Raw genomic sequence first — 18,659 nt, forward strand, 5'->3', positions numbered from 1 at the left:
ACAGGGGGCACCAGTACTGAGTCAGTGTGGAGGCTATATACAGGGGGCACCGGTACCGAGTCAGTGTGGAGGCTATATACAGGGGGTACCAGTACTGAGTCAGTGTGGAGGCTATATACAGGGGGTACCGGTACTGAGTCAGTGTGGAGGCTATATACAGCGGGTACCGGTACCGAGTCAGTGTGGAGGCTATATACAGGGGGTACCAGTACCGAGTCAGTGTGGAGGCTATATACAGGGGGTACCAGTACTGAGTCAGTGTGGAGGCTATATACAGGGGGTACCAGTACCGAGTCAGTGTGGAGGCTATATAAAGGGGGCACCGGTACTGAGTCAGTGTGGAGGCTATATACAGGGGGTACCAGTACCGAGTCAGTGTGGAGGCTATATACAGGGGGTACCGGTACTGAGTTAGTGTGGAGGCTATATACAGGGGGCACCGGTACTGAGTCAGTGTGGAGGCTATATACAGGGGGTACCAGTACCGAGTCAGTGTGGAGGCTATATACAGGGGGCACCGGTACTGAGTCAGTGTGGAGGCTATATACAGGGGGTACCGTTACTGAGTCAGTGTGGAGGCTATATACAGGGGGCACCGGTACTGAGTCAATCGGCAAGGTTCTATGTTATGTTTCCTAGTATGAACACACACACTGTGTTTTCTCTCTTACTATATGCCTGTTGTAGGGGCTGGCGCAGAGGGAGGATATGGAGGAGCGGATTACAACGTTAGAAAAACGTTACCTGGCCGCTCAGAGGGAAACCACCCACATCCACGACCTCAACGACAAACTGGAGAACGAACTGGTTACCAAGGACTCTCTGCATCGACAGGTAACACACACATACATGCTGGGGTCATTACTGGTTCACATAAAGAGGAGACGGGGTGAGGTAGGGGACTCACACACAGGGGGGGGGTCATTACTGGTTCACATAAAGAGGAGACGGGGTGAGGTAGGGGTCTCACACACAGGGGGGTCATTACTGGTTCACATAAAGAGGAGACGGGGTGAGGTAGGGGACTCACACACAGGGGGGTCATTACTGGTTCACATAAAGAGGAGACGGGGTGAGGTAGGGGACTCACACACAGGGGTGGGGTCATTACTGGTTCACATAAAGAGGAGACGGGGTGAGGTAGGGGACTCACACAGGGGGGGGTCATTACTGGTTCACATAAAGAGGAGACGGGGTGAGGTAGGGGACTCACACACAGGGGGGTCATTACTGGTTCACATAAAGAGGAGACGGGGTGAGGTAGGGGACTCACACACAGGGGGGGTCATTACTGGTTCACATAAAGAGGAGACTGGGTGAGGTAGGGGACTCACACACAGGGGGTGGGGTCATTACTGGTTCACATAAAGAGGAAACGGGGTGAGGTAGGGGACTCACACACAGGGGGGTCATTACTGGTTCACATAAAGAGGAGACGGGGTGAGGTAGGGGACTCACACACAGGGGGGTCATTACTGGTTCACATAAAGAGGAGACGGGGTGTGGTAGGGGACTCACACACAGGGGGGTCATTACTGGTTCACATAAAGAAGAGACGGGGTGAGGTAGGGGACTCACACACAGGGGGGGTCATTACTGGTTCACATAAAGAGGAGACGGGGTGAGGTAGGGGTCTCACACACAGGGGGGTCATTACTGGTTCACATAAAGAGGAGACGGGGTGAGGTAGGGGACTCACACACAGGGGGGGGGTCATTACTGGTTCACATAAAGAGGAGACGGGGTGTGGTAGGGGACTCACACACAGGGGGGGGTCATTACTGGTTCACATAAAGAGGAGACGGGGTGAGGTAGGGGACTCACACACAGGGGGGGGTCATTACTGGTTCACATAAAGAAGAGACGGGGTGAGGTAGGGGACTCACACACAGGGGGGTCATTACTGGTTCACATAAAGAGGAGACGGGGTGAGGTAGGGGACTCACACACAGGGGGGGGGTCATTACTGGTTCACATAAAGAGGAGACGGGGTGAGGTAGGGGACTCACACACAGGGGGGTCATTACTGGTTCACATAAAGAGGAGACGGGGTGAGGTAGGGGACTCACACACAGGGGGATCATTACTGGTTCACATAAAGAGGAGACGGGGTGAGGTAGGGGACTCACACACAGGGGGGTCATTACTGGTTCACATAAAGAGGAGACGGGGTGAGGTAGGGGACTCACACACAGAGGGGGGGCGAGTGATGGTTCGTCAACCGTTCAGTTGAGGGTGAAGTTCAGTTTAACTCCACTTGAAGCCAGAGAATGTGAGGGTGACACAGAGTATCCATTACTCAGAGACATCATCAGGGACAGGCCTCTAAGGTTCCATCTATCTCACACACACGCACACGCACGCACGCACGCACACACACACACACACACACACACGTTGACTCCAATGCTTCCCACAGTTGTGTATATCATGGAAAGAGCAGGTGTTCCTGATGTTTGTACACTCAGTGTAGATGGAGCAAACACTGCTTTTGTAACCACTGATAATAAAAATACAACATTTTAAGTTATGACATTGAGTCCAAACATCTCAAATATGTATGTGATCATCTCTCTCTTTCTCTCCACCTCTCTCTCTCCCTCCCTCCCTCTCTATCTCCCTCCCCCTCTCTCTACCTCTCTCTCCCTCCTTTCTATCTATCTCCCTCCCTCTCTCTACCCTCTCTCTCCCTCCCTCCCTCTCTATCTCCCTCCCCCTCTCTCTACCTCTCTCTCCCTCCCTCCCTCTCTAGCCTCTCCCTCCTTCTCTATCTCCCTCCCTCCCTCCCTCTCTCTACAGGCCTCTCTCTCCCTCCATCTATCTCCTCCCTCCCTCCCCCTCTCTCTACCCTCTCTCCCCTCCTTCTCTATCTCCCTCCCCTCCCCCCCTCTCCACCTCTCTCTCTCCCTCCTTCTATATCATCTCCCTCCCCTCTCTCTCCTGATCTTCTCCCTCCTTCTCTATCTCCCTCCCTCCCTCTTTTCTACCTCTCTCTCCCTCCTTCTCTATCTCCCTCCCTAAGTTCTCCACATTCTCTCCCTCCTTCTCTATCTATCTCCCTCCCCCTCTCTCTACCTCTCTCTCCCTCCCTCTATCTCCCTCCCTCCCCCCCTCTACCTCTCCTCTCCCTCCTTCTCTATCTCCCTCCCTCCCCCTCTCTCTACTCTCTCTCTCCCTCCTTCTCTATCTCTCCCTCCCCCTCTCTCCACCCCTCTCTCTCTCCCTCCTTCTCTATCTCCCTCCCCCTCTCTCCACCCTCTCTTTTCCTCCCTCCTATCTCTCTCCCTCTCTCTCCCTCCTTCTCTATCTCCCTCCCCCCCCTCTCCACCTCTCTCTCTCCCTCCTTCTCTATCTCCCCCTCCTCCCCCTCTCTTCCTCCCTCTCTATCTCTCCCCTCTCTCTCCCTCCTTCTCTATCTCCCTCCCTCCCCCTCTCTCCACCTCTCGCTCTCCCTCCCTCTCTATCTATCTCCCCCTCTCTCTACCCCTCTCTCCCTCCTTCTCTATCTCCCTCCCTCCCCCTCTCTCCACTCTCTCTCTCTCTCTCTCCCTCTTTCTCTATCTCCCTCCCCCTCTCTCCACCTTCTCTCTCCCTCCTTCTCTATCTCCCCTCTCTCCACCTCTCTCTCCCTCCCTCTCTATCTCTCCCTCTTTCCCTCTCTCTCTCCCTCCTTCTCTATCTCCCTCCCTCCCCCCTCTCTCCACCTCTCTCTCTCCCTCCCTCTCTATCTCCCTCCCTCCCCCTCTCTCCACCTTTCTCTCTCTCTCCCTCCTTCCCTATCTCCCTCCCCCTCTCTCCACCTTTCTCTCTCCCTCCTTCTCTATCTCCCCTCTCTCCACCTCTCTCTCCCTCCCTCTCTATCTCTCTCCCCTCTCTCCCTCTCTCTCTCCCTCCTTCTCTATCTCCCTCCCTCCCCCCTCTCTCCACCTTCTCTCTCCCTCCTTCTCTATCTATCTCCCCCCCTCTCTCTACCTCTCCCTCCTCCTTCTCTATCTCCCCCTCCCCCTCTCTCTACCTCTCTCTCTCCCTCCTTCTCTATCTCCCTCCCTCCCCCTCTCTCTCTACCTCTCTCTCCCTCCTTCTCTATCTCCCTCCCCCCCTCTCTCCACCCTCTCTCTCTCTCCCTCCTCTCTATCTCCCTCCCTCCTCCACCTCTACCTCTCTTTCCTCCCTCTCTATCTCTCTCCCTCTCTCTCTCCCTCCTTCTCTATCTCCCTCCCCCCTCTCTCCACCCCCTCTCTCCCTCCTTCTCTATCTCCCCCTCTCTCCCTCCTCTCTATCTCTCTCCCTCTCTCTCTCCCTCCTTCTCTATCTCCCTCCCTCCCCCTCTCTCCACCTCTCTCTCCCTCCCTCTCTATCTATCTCCCCTCTCTCTACCCCTCTCTCCCTCCTTCTCTATCTCCCTCCCTCCCCCTCTCTCCACTCTCTCTCTCTCTCTCCCTCTTTCTCTATCTCCCTCCCCTCTCTCCACCTTTCTCTCTCCCTCCTTCTCTATCTCCCCCTCTCTCCACCTCTCTCTCTCCCTCCCTCTCTATCTCTCTCCCCTTTCCCCCTCTCTCTCTCCCTCCTTCTCTATCTCCCTCCCTCCCCCTCTCTCCACCTCTCTCTCTCCCTCCCTCTCTATCTCCCTCCCTCCCCCTCTCTCCACCTTTTCTCTCTCTCTCCCTCCTTCCCTATCTCCCTCCCCCTCTCTCCACCTTTCTCTCTCCCTCCTTCTCTATCTCCCCCTCTCTCCACCTCTCTCTCCCTCCCTCTCTATCTCTCTCCCTCTCTCCCTCTCTCTCTCCCTCCTTCTCTATCTCCCTCCCTCCCCCTCTCTCCACCTCTCTCTCTCCCTCCCTCTCTATCTCTCCTCCCTCCCCCTCTCTCTACCTCTCTCTCTCTCCTCCTTCTCTATCTCCCTCCCTCCCCCTCTCTCCACCTCTCTCTCTCCCTCCTTCTCTATCTCCCTCCCTCCCTCCCCCTCTCTCCACCTCTCTCTCTCCCTCCCCCTCTCTCTACTCTCTCTCTCCCTCCTTCTCTATCTCCCTCCCCCTCTCTCCACCTCTCTCTCTCCCTCCCTCTCTATCTCGCTCCCCCCCCCCTCTCCACCTCTCTCTCTCCCTCCCTCTCTATCTCTCTCCCTCCACCTCTGTCAGAGTGAGGAGAAGGTGCGCCAGCTGCAGGAGCTGTTAGAGTTGGCAGAGCAGAGACTGGCTCAGACCATGAGGAAGGCTGAGACACTACCAGAGGTGGAGGCAGAGTTAGCACAGAGGGTGGCAGCCCTCACCAAGGTAACAACACACACAGTCACAGTCCTAAACATACGGAGGCTGGATGTCAATCGAACCCACCATAGCAGTCTTGATGCACGTACATTTGTTATTCTGACAACAGGTGGGTATCTAGCTGTAAAGGGAAGGTATCTGGTAATAGTTGTAGGATTTCACAGTAACCAAAACAATAACTGTTTTTTGACAATGTGAAAAAGAGCTTGGTGTGTAAATACTGGAATGCAGGTTTGATTGAGTTGGGTCCTGTGACTCCCCCTGCAGGCCGAGGAGCGACATGGCAACGTTGAGGAGCGACTCAGACAGCTGGAGTCACAACTGGAGGAGAAGAACCAGGAACTGAGCAGGGTGTGTGTGTGTGTGTGTGTGTGTGTGTGTGTGTGTGTGTGCATGTAGTCTTGCCTTGCAGGCTTTCTCTGACCTCTCTCTGAGTGCAGCGTAGGCCGACGCTTCACATAAGCCTGGCCCCTTGACTTTGTCTCTTCATGCTCACACAGACACACACACACACACACACACAGGCACAGACACATACACAGACACACCCGGAGATCCTCATATACACTATATATAAAAAAGTATGTGGACACCCCTTCAAATGAGTGGATTTGGCTATTTCAGCCACACCCGTTGCTGAAAGGTGTATAAAATCGAGCACTCAGCCATGCAATCTCCATAGACAAACATTGGCAGTAGCAGTGGCGATTTTAGCATGTAAATCTTGGTGGAGCAAACCCCGTGATTTATTTTAATTTTATTTATGTAACCTTTATTTAACTAGGCCTTCATTGAAATTAAGAATTTGTTCTTAACTGACTTGCCTAGTTAATAAAGGTAAAATTAAAAATTAAAGGCCCACTGGACTGAGGAGCGCCTCTGGACTGAGGGGCAGCTCCGGACTGAATGACGGCTCTGGCAGCTCCTGGCTGGCTGACGGCTCTGGCAGCTCCTGGCTGGCTGACGGCTCTGGCAGCTCCTGGCTGGCTGACGGCTCTGGCAGCTCCTGGCTGACTGGCAGCTCTGGCTGCTCCTGGCTGACTGGCTGCTCCTGGCTGACTGACGGCTCTGGCAGGTCCTGGCTGACTGACGGCTCTGGCAGCTCCTGGCTGACTGACGGCTCAGGACAGACGGGAGACTCTGGCAGCTCAGAACAGACGGGAGACTTTGGCGGCTCGGGACAGACGGGAGACTCTGGTGGCGCTGGGCAGGAGGAAGGCTCTGGCAGCGCTGGACAGGCGGGAGCACCTGTAGGGATGAGACGGAGAGACAGCCTGGTGCGGGGGGCTGCCACCGGAGGGCTGGTGTGTGGAGGAGGCAACGGATAGACTGGACCGTGAAGGCGCACTGGGCTGTGCTGGCCGAACCGGGGACACCATGCGTAAGGCTGGTGCCATGTACTCCTTGAAAAACAGCTCGAGCTCAGTGAGGTTGGATGGAGAGCATTTGTGAACAGCAGTTTTCAGTTCTTTCCACAGATTCTCGATTGGATTCAGGTCTGGACTTTGACTTGGCCATTCTAACACCTGGATATGTTTATTTTTGAACCATTCCATTGTAGATTTTGCTTTATGTTTTGGATCATTGTCTTGTTGGAAGACAAATCTCCGTCCCAGTCTCAGGTCTTTTGCAGACTCCATCAGGTTTTCTTCCAGAATGGTCCTGTATTTGGCTCCATCCATCTTCCCATCAATTTTAACCATCTTCCCTGTCCCTGCTGAAGAAAAGCAGGCCCAAACCATGATGCTGCCACCACCATGTTTGACAGTGGGGATGGTGTGTTCAGGGTGATGAGCTGTGTTGCTTTTACGCCAAAAAGAACGTTTTGCATTGTTTCCAAAAAGTTTAATTTTGGTTTCATCTGACCAGAGCACGTTCTTCCACATGTTTGGTGTGTCTTCCAGGTGGCTTTAAACAACACTTTTTATGGATATCTTTAAGAAATGGCTTTCTTCTTGCCACTCTTCCATAAAGGCCAGATTTCTGCAATATAAGACTGATTGTTGTCCTATGGACAGAGTCTCCCACCTCAGCTGTAGATCTCTGCAGTTCATCCAGAGTGATCATGGGCCTCTTGGCTGCATCTCTGATCAGTCTTCTCCTTGTATGAGCTGAAAGTTTAGAGGGACGGCCAGGTCTTGGTAGATTTGCAGTGGTCTGATACTCCTTCCATTTCAATATTATCGCTTGCACAGTGCTCCTTGGGATGTTTAAAGCTTGGGAAATCTTTTTGTATCCAAATCCGGCTTTAAACTTCTTCACAACAGTATCTCGGACCTGCCTGGTGTGTTCCTTGTTCTTCATGATGCTCTCTGCGCTTTTAACGGACCTCTGAGACTATCACAGTGCAGGTGCATTTATACGGAGACTTGATTACACACAGGTAGATTGTATTTATCATCATTAGTCATTTAGGTCAACATTGGATCATTCAGAGATCCTCACTGAACTTCTGGAGAGAGTTTGCTGCACTGAAAGTAAAGGGGCTGAATAATTTTGCACGCCCAATTTTTCAGTTTTTGATTTGTTAAAAAAGTTTGAAATATCCAATAAATGTCGTTCCACTTCATGATTGTGTCCCACTTGTTGTTGATTCTTCACAAAAAAATACAGTTTTATATCTTTATGTTTGAAGCCTGAAATGTGGCAAAAGGTCGCAAAGTTCAAGGAGGCCGAATACTTTCGCAAGGCACTGTAATGGTCAGAGTGTGACAGTCAGCACAAAAACTGTTCACCAGGAGCTTCATAAAAGGGGTTTCCATGGCCAAGCAGCCACACACAAGCCTAAGATCACCATGCGCAATGCCAAGCATTGGCTGGAGTGGTGTAAAGCTCGCCGCCAGTGGACTCTGGAGCAGTGGAAATGCGTTCTCTGGAGTGATGAATCACGCTTCATTATCTGGCAGTCCGGCAGATTAATCTGGGTTTGGCGGATGCCAGGAGACCGCTATCTGGCCCATGCAGAGTGCCAACTGTAAAGTTTGGTGGAGGAGGAATAATGGTCTGCTATTTTTCCAGTGAAGGGAAATCTTAACGCTACAGCATACAATGACATTCTAGACGATTCTGTGCTTCCAACTTTGTGGCAACAGTTTGGGGAAAGCCCTTTCCTGTTTCAGCATGACAATGCCCCCGTGCACAAAGCGAGGTCCATACAGAAATGGTTTGTCGAGATCGGTGTAGAAGAACTTGACTGACCTGCACAGAGCCCTGACCTCAACCCCATCGAACACCTTTGGGATTAATTGGAACGTCGACTGCGAGCCAGGCCTAATCGCTCAACATCAGTACCCAACCTCACTAATGCTATTGTGGCTAAATGGAAGCAAGCCCCCACATCTAGTGGAAAGCCTTCCCAAAAGAGTGGAAGCTGTTATAGCAGCAAAGGGGGGACAACTCCATATTTAGAGTATCACACACTCACTATGCCTTTTGCTTTATAAATATGAGCCGAATACACACGTTTCCTGCTGTAGCCTGTTACCCCACAGAGCTCTGACTATATATATTTACAATTGGAATAATTCACACGTCTAGATTCTATCTCTGCATGTGAGCTCATGAGTATAGTTAAAGTAGCTCTATGAGGAACCAGCTGTGAATGTGTGTGTGTGGTTGAGGTATGATGTCAAGGTGGTGTTTCCTCTGACTGCAGAATACAATGTTGTCAAATCAAGTCCTTTCTCTCTCATTCTGTTTTCTAGTGCTGTGCTCATGGAGTGTATGGAGTACTTCTGTATGTGGGTGACAAAAGTCATGAACTTTTAATCCTCTCTCTCTTTTTCACTCCCTTTCTCTGTCTCTCCGTCCCTCTCTCAGGCACGTCAGAGAGAGAAGATGAATGAAGAACACAACAAGCGTTTGTCTGACACAGTAGACCGTCTGCTCACTGAGTCTAACGAGAGACTGCAGCTTCACCTTAAAGAACGCATGGCAGCACTGGAGGACAAGGCATGGCACGCAACACACACACACACACACACACGCAATACACACACACAAATACGACGTACTCAGGCCTCTAAACTAGTGATTCCCAAACTATAGCTGAACAGTGATGTCTTATCCTCTTCCTGTTTGTTCCAGAACTCCCTGATTCAGGATCTGGAGAACTCCCAGAAACAGCTGGAGGAGTTCCACCACACCAGGGTGAGTCAGGCCTGGACACACAACACATGAACAACGCAACACACATCCCTCTATGCATCCAACGTTTTATTCATTGAAACTTTTCACGCACAAACTTTATGGAGAGCCACATGTATTGGATGAGAGTTGAACTGTTTCAAATATTGTGATTGGACATTGATGTTGTTCAATCCCAAAATGCCTTTCTTCATCAGGAGCGTCTGATTGGTGAGATTGAGAAGCTGCGGAATGAGATCGACCACTTGAAACGCCGGAGTGGAGTGTTTGGAGATGGATCACACCCACGGTACACAGACATACACACACAAACACACACACTATACACACACATACACTAGTCCCACACTTGTCCCATACTAGCACCCTATACTGACCAGGTTTTCTCTGTGTGTGTGTGTGTGTGTGTGTGTGTGTGTGTGTGTGTGTGTGTGTGTATAGGTCTCACATGGGCAGTGCCAGTGACCTGCGTTTCTCAGTGGTAGAAGGGCAGGATGGGCACTACAGCTCTGCTGTCATCAGACGGGCACAGAAGGGCCGCCTGGCAGCGCTGCGCAATGAACCCAACAAGGTAACCACATACTCACAAACACACACGTACACCACACACCCACCACACACACACACGCACACACCTGTGCCAAACTTGGTACCCTCCCCTCGGCCTGTGTGTCCAATTTCTGTGCCCATTCCAAGCTGTCATGAAACACCACATATCCTGTCTTCCTCTCCACATATGCCCCCCTCTCCTCCCCTTTGTTAGTGTCTTCTCTCTTCCTCCTCTCTTCCCCTCCTCTCCCTCATGGCTGATGATCTGATGGCCCTGATGAGGGCTGTAATATGGCTGATGGTTGTTAAGCTTAACACACTGCATTTGTCCCTCATTACATACAGCTCTCACCTAACCAATGCTTCTCTCTCTGACCCCTGCTACCTTGGACGTACGTATGTGTTATGTAAGTGGTATGTCTTTATCAACATGTGTGTTTATAAAGTGTTTAAGTATATGAGGTGTGAGTGTGGATTTGTTTGGGTATCTGAGCAGACTGTGTGTAATCTGATGTGTGCAATGTGTAACTGTCGTACAGGTGTATGCCGTGTGTAACGTGTGTGTGTGTGTGTGTGTGTGTATCTATCGTAATGGTGTGTGCGGTGTCTAACAGTGTGTGTGTGTGTGTGTATTTACCATACAGGTGTGTGCGGTGTTTGAGCAGGAATACTCGTCTCTACGTGGCAGTGTCAGTCACCTCCTGGGCAGTGATGTGGAGGCTGAGTCAGACCTAGATGATGATGTTAGCTCCGTCCTCCTGTCACCCAGCGGCCAATCAGATGCACAGACTCTGGCTCTGATGTTGCAGGAGCAGCTGGATGCCATCAACGAGGAGATCAGGTAGGAGAACACACCAACGCAGACAACTATCGCAATATCCACTATCTCCCTCCCTACCTCAAATCAAATGTATTTATATAGCCCTTCGTACATCAGCTGATATCTCAAAGTCCTGTACAGAAACACAGCCTAAAACCCCAAACAGTAAGCAATGCAGATGTAGAAGCACGGTGGCTAGGAAAAACTCCCTAGAAAGGCCAAAACCTAGGAAGAAACCTAGAGAGGAACCAGGCTATGAGGGGTGGCCAGTCCTCTTCTGGCTGTGCCGGGTGGAGATTATAACAGAACATGGCCAAGATGTTCAAATGTTCATAAATGACCAGCATGGTCCAATAATAATAAGGCAGAACAGTTGAAACTGGAGCAGCAGCACAGCCAGGTGGACTGGGGACAGCAAGGAGTCATCATGTCAGGTAGTCCTGGGGCATGGTCCTAGTGCTCAGGTCCTCCGAGAGAGAGAAAGAAAGAGAGAAAGAGAGAATTAGAGAGAGCATACTTAAATTCACACAGGACACCGAATAAGACAGGAGAAGTACTCCAGAAATAACAAACTGACCCGAGCCCCCCTACTGCAGCATAAATACTGGAGGCTGAGACAGGAGGGGTCAGGAGACACTGTGGCCCCATCCGAGGACACCCCCAGACAGGGCCAAACAGGAAGGATATAACCCCACCCACTTTGCCAAAGCACAGCCCCCACACCACTAGAGGGATATCTTCAACCACCAACTTACCATCCTGAGACAAGCCCGAGTATAGCCCACAAAGATCTCCGCCACGGCACAACCCAAGGGGGGGGGGCACCAACCCAGACAGGAAGATCACATCAGTGACTCAACCCACTCAGGTGACGCACCCCTCCCAGGGACAGTATGAAAGAGCCCCAGTAAAGCCAGTGACTCAGCCGCTGTAATAGGGTTAGAGCAGGGGTGTCAAACTCAAATACCCAGTGGGCCAAAATGTAAAACCTGAACAAAGTCACGGGCCAACATTGAACAAATTAACCTTTTAATATGGACCCAAACAAGTTTTGCTTTAACATTGAATATGGAACAAGCATCACTTATTACCATACAATATATCATTTAATAGTGGAGACATGCAAAATCGAATTTCAAATGAAAAAACACATCAATGGCATTCATTTATTAAATAAATAAAATGTAAATAAAAATTGTATGCCTCTTTTCTATTTGCAGCCTTCTGATTTAAATACCAAAATAAACTTTTTCCACTGGCTAATAATTTTACAAATAAAATGACAATAAATCAATCAACCATTCAAGCCCATGCCTTGTAGCAAGAAAAACTGCATAAAGAAAACGTTAATTATTGCACACTGGTCTAATCTGATGTGCCCAAGCCAGATACCTGGCATCTCTTCTTGGATGCTAGTTCATCAATGTCTGGGCTCAAGCTCTGAGCTGAAGAAATCCTCAGTATCGAGCGAAGATGTTCATCAGTCAGACGTCTCCTGTGAGTTGTTTTGGTCATCTTCATCGAGGAGAAAAGTTGCTCGCATAGATAAGTGCTGCCGAACATGGAGAGCATCTGAGCAGCTTGGGTGCGGAGCTAAGGCATTGTGTCAGGGATGAACCGTGGAAATTGTGCGGCGCCCACCCCATCATACTTTGACTTCAGCGTGTCGTTGCACTGGAGTTCAATCAGCTCCATTTGGATGTTGGTTGGTGCATTTTCCACATCAACTGCGAAGGGATTACTAAGCAGTTCAAACTTGCATTTCTGGGCATCGAAGTCGGCAAATCGCCGGCTAAACTCAGCAGCGAGAACACTGAGTTTTTCAGCAAACTGTGCGCATGGGAACACGGCGGTAGAGATCTGCGCTTTTATGGATTGGCAGCAGGGAAAATGGCAAGGGTTTCCTTGCAGCATCTGATTCTCCCACAGGCACAGTTTAGTTTTGAAGGCCCTCACTGCAGCGTACATGTCTGTGATGATGCGCCCCCGCCCCTGAAGATGCAGGTTCAGCGCATCGAGATGGCTCGAGATGTCACAGAGAAAGGCCAGCTCACACAGGAACTTTTGCTCCCGGAGCTCTGCTGTATCCTTCCCTTTGGTTTCCAGGAATTTACATATTTCCTCACGCAGCTCGAAACATCTGTTCAGTACTTTTCCTCTGCTTAGCCATCTCACCTCTGTGTGATACGGCACGTCTGCGTATTCGAACCACACTCCTCCAGAAAAGATTTAAACTGGCGGTGATTTAGACCTTTGGCTCTTATAAAGTTAACTACCTGTGTTACTGTGGTCATAACATGTTCCATCTTTAGGGCTTTGGCACACAGTGCTTCCTGATGTATGATGCAGTGGTAAACAGTTAGCTCACCTGCACAGTTCTCTTCCCGCATCTTCTCCCGAACCATGCCCACCAGTCCACTCTTTTTACCGCACATCGCTGGCGCACCATCTGTCGTTAATCCAACGAGTTTATCCCATGGCAGCTTTATTTCAGTTACACATTTGGAAACCTCCTCAAAGATTTCCTTTCCTGTGGTTGTGCCATGCATTGATTTGAATCCTAATAGCTCCTCCGTAACACACAGATTTGAGTCCACTCCACGGATGAAGACTGACAGCTGAGCAGTATCAGATGCGTCGCAGCTCTCATCCACAGCGAGGAGAACGCAACAAAATCTTTTCCCTTTTCCATCAGCTGGTCATACAGATTGGTGGCAAGATCACATGTGCGATCAGCTACTGTGTTCCTGCTCAGGCTCACGTTTGAAAATGCTTGTTTTTTCTCTGGGCATACGAGGTCACAAACCTTCATCATGCACTTTTTCATGAACTCTCCCTCATTAAAGGGCCGGGCTGATTTTGCGATCTCTGCTGCCACTATATAACTAGCCTTTACAGCAGCCTCGCTTTGTGATGTGGCTTTTTTAAACATATTCTGTTGTGAAACCAAACTTCTTTTCATCTCCTCTACTTTCTGGCTCCTTTGAGTCATGTCCAGGTCCTTGTATTTGTCATGGTGTTTCGTTTCATAGTGTCGTCTAATGTTGTACTCCTTACTTACAGCCACGTTGACTCCACAAACAAGACAAACAGGTTTGTCTTTTACATATGTAAACAGATATTCTGCCTCCCACTTGTCCAGAAAGCTCCTGTTTTCTGCCTTTCTTTTCGCCATTTTTGGGAAGGGTTAGCTCGCTGACAGTTGCAGCGTCTATGTTGCTATGACTACTGTCACAGAGGAGAGAGCGTTTCTGGGTCCTGTCCTGATTGGCGCACGAAAACAGCAGAGCATTATGGGATTCGTAGTATTAGTGGTGAATGCGCTGTATAATACCGGCGGGCCAGCTCTAGTAGTAATTTGGTATTGTCTCGCGGGCCAAATATAATTACCCCGCGGGCCAAATTTGGCCCACGGGCCAGAGTTTGACACCCATGGGTTAGAGGCAGAGAATCCCAGTGGAAAGAGGGGAACCGGCCAGGCAGAGACAGCAAGGGCGGTTCGTTGCTCCAGAGCCTTTACGTTCACCTTCACACTCCTGGGCCAGACTACACTCAATCATATGACCCACTGAAGAGATGAGTCTTCAGTAAAGACTTAAAGGTTGAGACCGAGTTTGCGTCTCTCACATGGATAAGCAGACCGTTCCATAAAAATGGAGCTCTATAGGAGAAAGCCCTGCCTCCAGCTGTTTTTTTTATTTTTTATTTTTTTATTTCACCTTTATTTAACCAGGTAGGCTAGTTGAGAACAAGTTCTCATTTGCAACTGCGACCTGGCCAAGATAAAGCATAACAGTGTGAACAGGCAACACAGAGTTACACATGGAGTAAACCATTAACAAGTCAATAACACAGTAGGAAAAAAAAGGGGAGTCTATATACATTGTGTGCAAAAGGCATGAGGAGGTAGGCGAATAATTACAATTTTGCAGATTAACACTGGAGTGATAAATGATCAGATGGTCATGTACAGGTAGAGATATTGGTGTGCAAAAGAGCAGAAAAGTAAATAAATAAAAACAGTATGGGGATGAGGTAGGTAAAAATGGGTGGGCTATTTACCAATAGACTATGTACAGCTGCAGCGATCGGTTAGCTGCTCAGATAGCAGATGTTTGAAGTTGGTGAGGGAGATAAAAGTGCTTAAAAATTCTAGGGTCAATTAGGAGGCCTGCGTCTTGTGACCGTAGCGTACGTGTAGGTATGTGCGGCAGGACCAAATCAGAGAGATAGGTAGGAGCAAGCCCATGTAATGCTTTGTAGGTTAGCAGTAAAACCTTGAAATCAGCCCTTGCCTTGACAGGAAGCCAGTGTAGGGAGACTAGCACTGGAGTAATATGATCACATTTTTGGGTTCTAGTCAGGATTCTAGCAGCCGTATTTAGCACTAACTGAAGTTTATTTAGTGCTTTATCCGGGTAGCCGGAAAGTAGAGCATTGCAGTAGTCTAACCTAGAAGTGACAAAAGCATGGATACATTTTTCTGCATCATTTTTGGACAGAAAGTTTCTGATTTTTGCAATGTTACGTAGATGGAAAAAAGCTGTCTTTGAAATGGTCTTGATATGTTCTTTAAAAGAGAGATCACCTTCCACCATAATATCTCCAGCATTTTCCAGAATCTGAAGCCTTGGCTTCCTCCTTTCCTGAGGGTTGTGTTACTCCTAGGCAGAGCGATGTGCAAGTTCTTTCCCCCATTTTTGATGCACCATTTTTCTTTAACTCACTCACCCAGGGAACATGCTTTATACTGCTGGTTATTATGTGTGTATGATGTAGTTGCTATGTGTGTATGATGTAGTTATTATGTGTATGATGTAGTTAATATGTGTGTATGGTGTAGTTATTATGTGTGTGTGATGTAGTTATTATGTGTGTGATGTAGTTAATATGTGTGTGTGGTGTAGTTATTATGTGTGTGTGGTGTAGTTATTATGTGTGTGTGATGTAGTTATTATGTGTGTGTGATGTAGTTATTATGTGTGTATGATGTTTTTATTTTTATTTATTTTTATTTAACCTTTATTTAACCAGATTTAAAATCTATTTTTCAAGAGCGTCCTGGCCAAGATAGGCAGCACCAAGTCATTACAAAAATTACAGACAAACAACATGAAAAACTACAAGTAATCTAGTAAAAACCATAGAATTCACAAGAGTATAACAGAATCAAAAACAGCTAATTAAAAACATTGACAGGTCAGGGAATCAGTCTCAAGATCATTCATCTGTGATTTAAAAAGACCAATCGGGACAAATTCTTCCAGTTTAAAAGTATTTTGTAAGGCGTTCCAAGCCGATGGCGCAGAGTACATAAAAGCCCTTTTACCAAATTCAGTTCGGACATTTGGAACAGTTAGCAGGATAAAGTCCAGCGAACGAAGAGAGTACCCACCACATTTCTGAACAATAAAAATGCCCAAATAAAAAGGTAGTAAACCCAAAATGGCTTTGTAAATAAAGGTATAGCAGTGCCTGAGCCTACGAGTGACTAGAGAAGGCCAGCCAACCCTGGTATACAAAGTGCAGTGGTGCGTAAGGGTTTTGCAGTTTAAAATAAATCTCAAAGTGCCATGGTAAAGGGTGTCAATTGATCTCTAACACTGAGCGGAAGCATTCATATATAAAATATCCCAATAGTCTAGTAAAGGCATAAATGTAGCTGATACTAGCCTCCTTCTGGCTTCAAAAGAAAAACAGGCCTTATTCCTAAAATAAAATCCCAATTTCAGCTTCAATCATTTTGTAAATTGTTGAATATGCAATTTAAAAGAGAGGCCGTCATCAATTAAAATTCCAAGATATTTATATGAGGTTACAACCTCAATCTCCTGAACAGTATAAAAAGCAGTTTGCAAGTTCTGGAAAGCTTTTGTAAGAGACAAGGCACAACAGTAAATAACAGTATCATCAGCATAAAAATGAAGTAGCGCATTTTGGACATTTTTGTCTAAATCATTTATATAAATAGTGAATAAGAGAGGACCAAGTACAGAGCCTTGGGGCACACCATTAAAGACAGACAATTTAACAGACATAAGCCCATCAAATTGATTGCACTGAGTTCTATCAGACAGGTAGATAGCAAACTCTGAAAGACCTACACTCGACAATCTCTGCCTTAGTATAGCATGATCAACTGTATCAAAAGCCTTAGAGAGATCAATAAAAAGTGAGACACAGTGCTGTTTTTTGTCAAGGGCTTCAGTGATATAATTTAAAACCTTCATGGATGCTGTAATTGTGCTATGCTTCTTCCTGCAGCACAGATGTAATTATTATATGTGTATGGTGTTATTATTATGTGTATGATGTAGTTATTATGTGTATGATGTAGTTATTATGTGTGTATGATGTAGTTATTATGTGTGTATGATGTAGTTATTATGTGTATGATGTAGTTATTATGTGTGTATGATGTAGTTATTATGTGTGTAAGATGTAGTTATTATGTGTGTATGATGTAGTTATTATGTGTGTATGATGTAGTTATTATGTGTGTATGATATAGTTATTATGTGTGTATGATGTAGTTATTATGTGTGTATGATATAGTTATTATGTGTGTATAATGTAGTTATTATGTGTGTATGATGTAGTTATTGTGTGTGTATGATGTAGTTATTGTGTGTGTATGATGTAGTTATTATGTGTATGATGTAGTTATTATGTGTATGATGTAGTTATTATGTGTATGATGTAGTTATGATGTGTGTATGATGTAGTTATTATGTGTGTATGATGTACTTATTATGTGTGTAAGATGTAGTTATTATGTGTGTAAGATGTAGTTATTATGTGTATGATGTAGTTATGATGTGTGTATGATGTAGTTATTATGTGTGTATGATGTACTTATTATGTGTGTAAGATGTAGTTATTATGTGTGTATGATGTAGTTATTATGTGTATGATGTAGTTATTATGTGTGTATGATGTAGTTATTGTGTGTGTATGATGTAGTTATTGTGTGTATGATGTAGTTATTATGTGTATGATGTAGTTATGATGTGTGTATGATGTAGTTATTATGTGTGTATGATGTACTTATTATGTGTGTAAGATGTAGTTATTATGTGTGTATGATGTAGTTATTATGTGTATGATGTAGTTATTATGTGTGTATGATGTAGTTATTGTGTGTGTATGATGTAGTTATTGTGTGTGTAAGATGTAGTTATTATGTGTGTATGATGTAGTTATTATGTGTATGATGTAGTTATTATGTGTGTATGATGTTATTATTGTGTGTATGATGTAGTTATTGTGTGTGTAAGATGTAGTTATTATGTGTGTATGATGTAGTTATTATGTGTGTATGATGTACTTATTATGTGTGTAAGATGTAGTTATTATGTGTGTATGATGTAGTTATTATGTGTGTATGATGTAGTTATTATGTGTGTATGATATAGTTATTATATGTGTATGATGTAGTTAATATGTGTGTATGATGTAGTTATTGTGTGTATGATGTAGTTATTATGTGTGTATGATGTAGTTATTGTGTGTGTGTGATGTAGTTATTATGTGTATGATGTAGTTATTATGTGTGTATGATGTAGTTAATATGTGTATGATGTAGTTATTATGTGTATGATGTAGTTATTATGTGTGTATGATGTAGTTATTATGTGTGTATGATGTAGTTAATATGTGTGTATGATGTAGTTATTATGTGTGTATGATGTAGTTATTATGTGTATGATGTAGTTATTATGTGTGTATGATGTAGTTATTGTGTGTATGATGTAGTTATTATGTGTGTATGATGTAGTTATTGTGTGTGTATGATGTAGTTATTGTGTGTATGATGTAGTTATTATGTGTATGATGTAGTTATTATGTGTGTATGATGTAGTTATTATGTGTGTATG

The 18,659-nt window shown here is 46.6% G+C and overlaps 1 protein-coding gene across 10 annotated transcripts in view; it reads left to right on the forward strand.

Moving 5' to 3' along the window:
* Positions 1–18,659, forward strand: part of ppfia4 (PTPRF interacting protein alpha 4) — a 130,757-nt gene that overhangs the window by 100,105 nt on the left and 11,993 nt on the right. For 9 of the 10 annotated variants that reach the window (XM_065000813.1, XM_065000816.1, XM_065000857.1 and 6 more), the window contains exons 7-14: positions 688–834; positions 5,139–5,273; positions 5,535–5,618; positions 9,087–9,218; positions 9,354–9,416; positions 9,611–9,702; positions 9,855–9,984; positions 10,607–10,803. In XM_065000813.1, coding sequence (XP_064856885.1) covers positions 688–834; positions 5,139–5,273; positions 5,535–5,618; positions 9,087–9,218; positions 9,354–9,416; positions 9,611–9,702; positions 9,855–9,984; positions 10,607–10,803 — 980 coding nt within the window. The remainder of the gene's footprint in view (positions 1–687; positions 835–5,138; positions 5,274–5,534; positions 5,619–9,086; positions 9,219–9,353; positions 9,417–9,610; positions 9,703–9,854; positions 9,985–10,606; positions 10,804–18,659) is intronic. The other variant, XM_065000838.1, reaches the window with a different exon arrangement.

Source organism: Oncorhynchus nerka, linkage group LG2 (genome assembly GCF_034236695.1).
Source record: "Oncorhynchus nerka isolate Pitt River linkage group LG2, Oner_Uvic_2.0, whole genome shotgun sequence".
NCBI classification, from domain to species: domain Eukaryota; kingdom Metazoa; phylum Chordata; class Actinopteri; order Salmoniformes; family Salmonidae; genus Oncorhynchus; species Oncorhynchus nerka.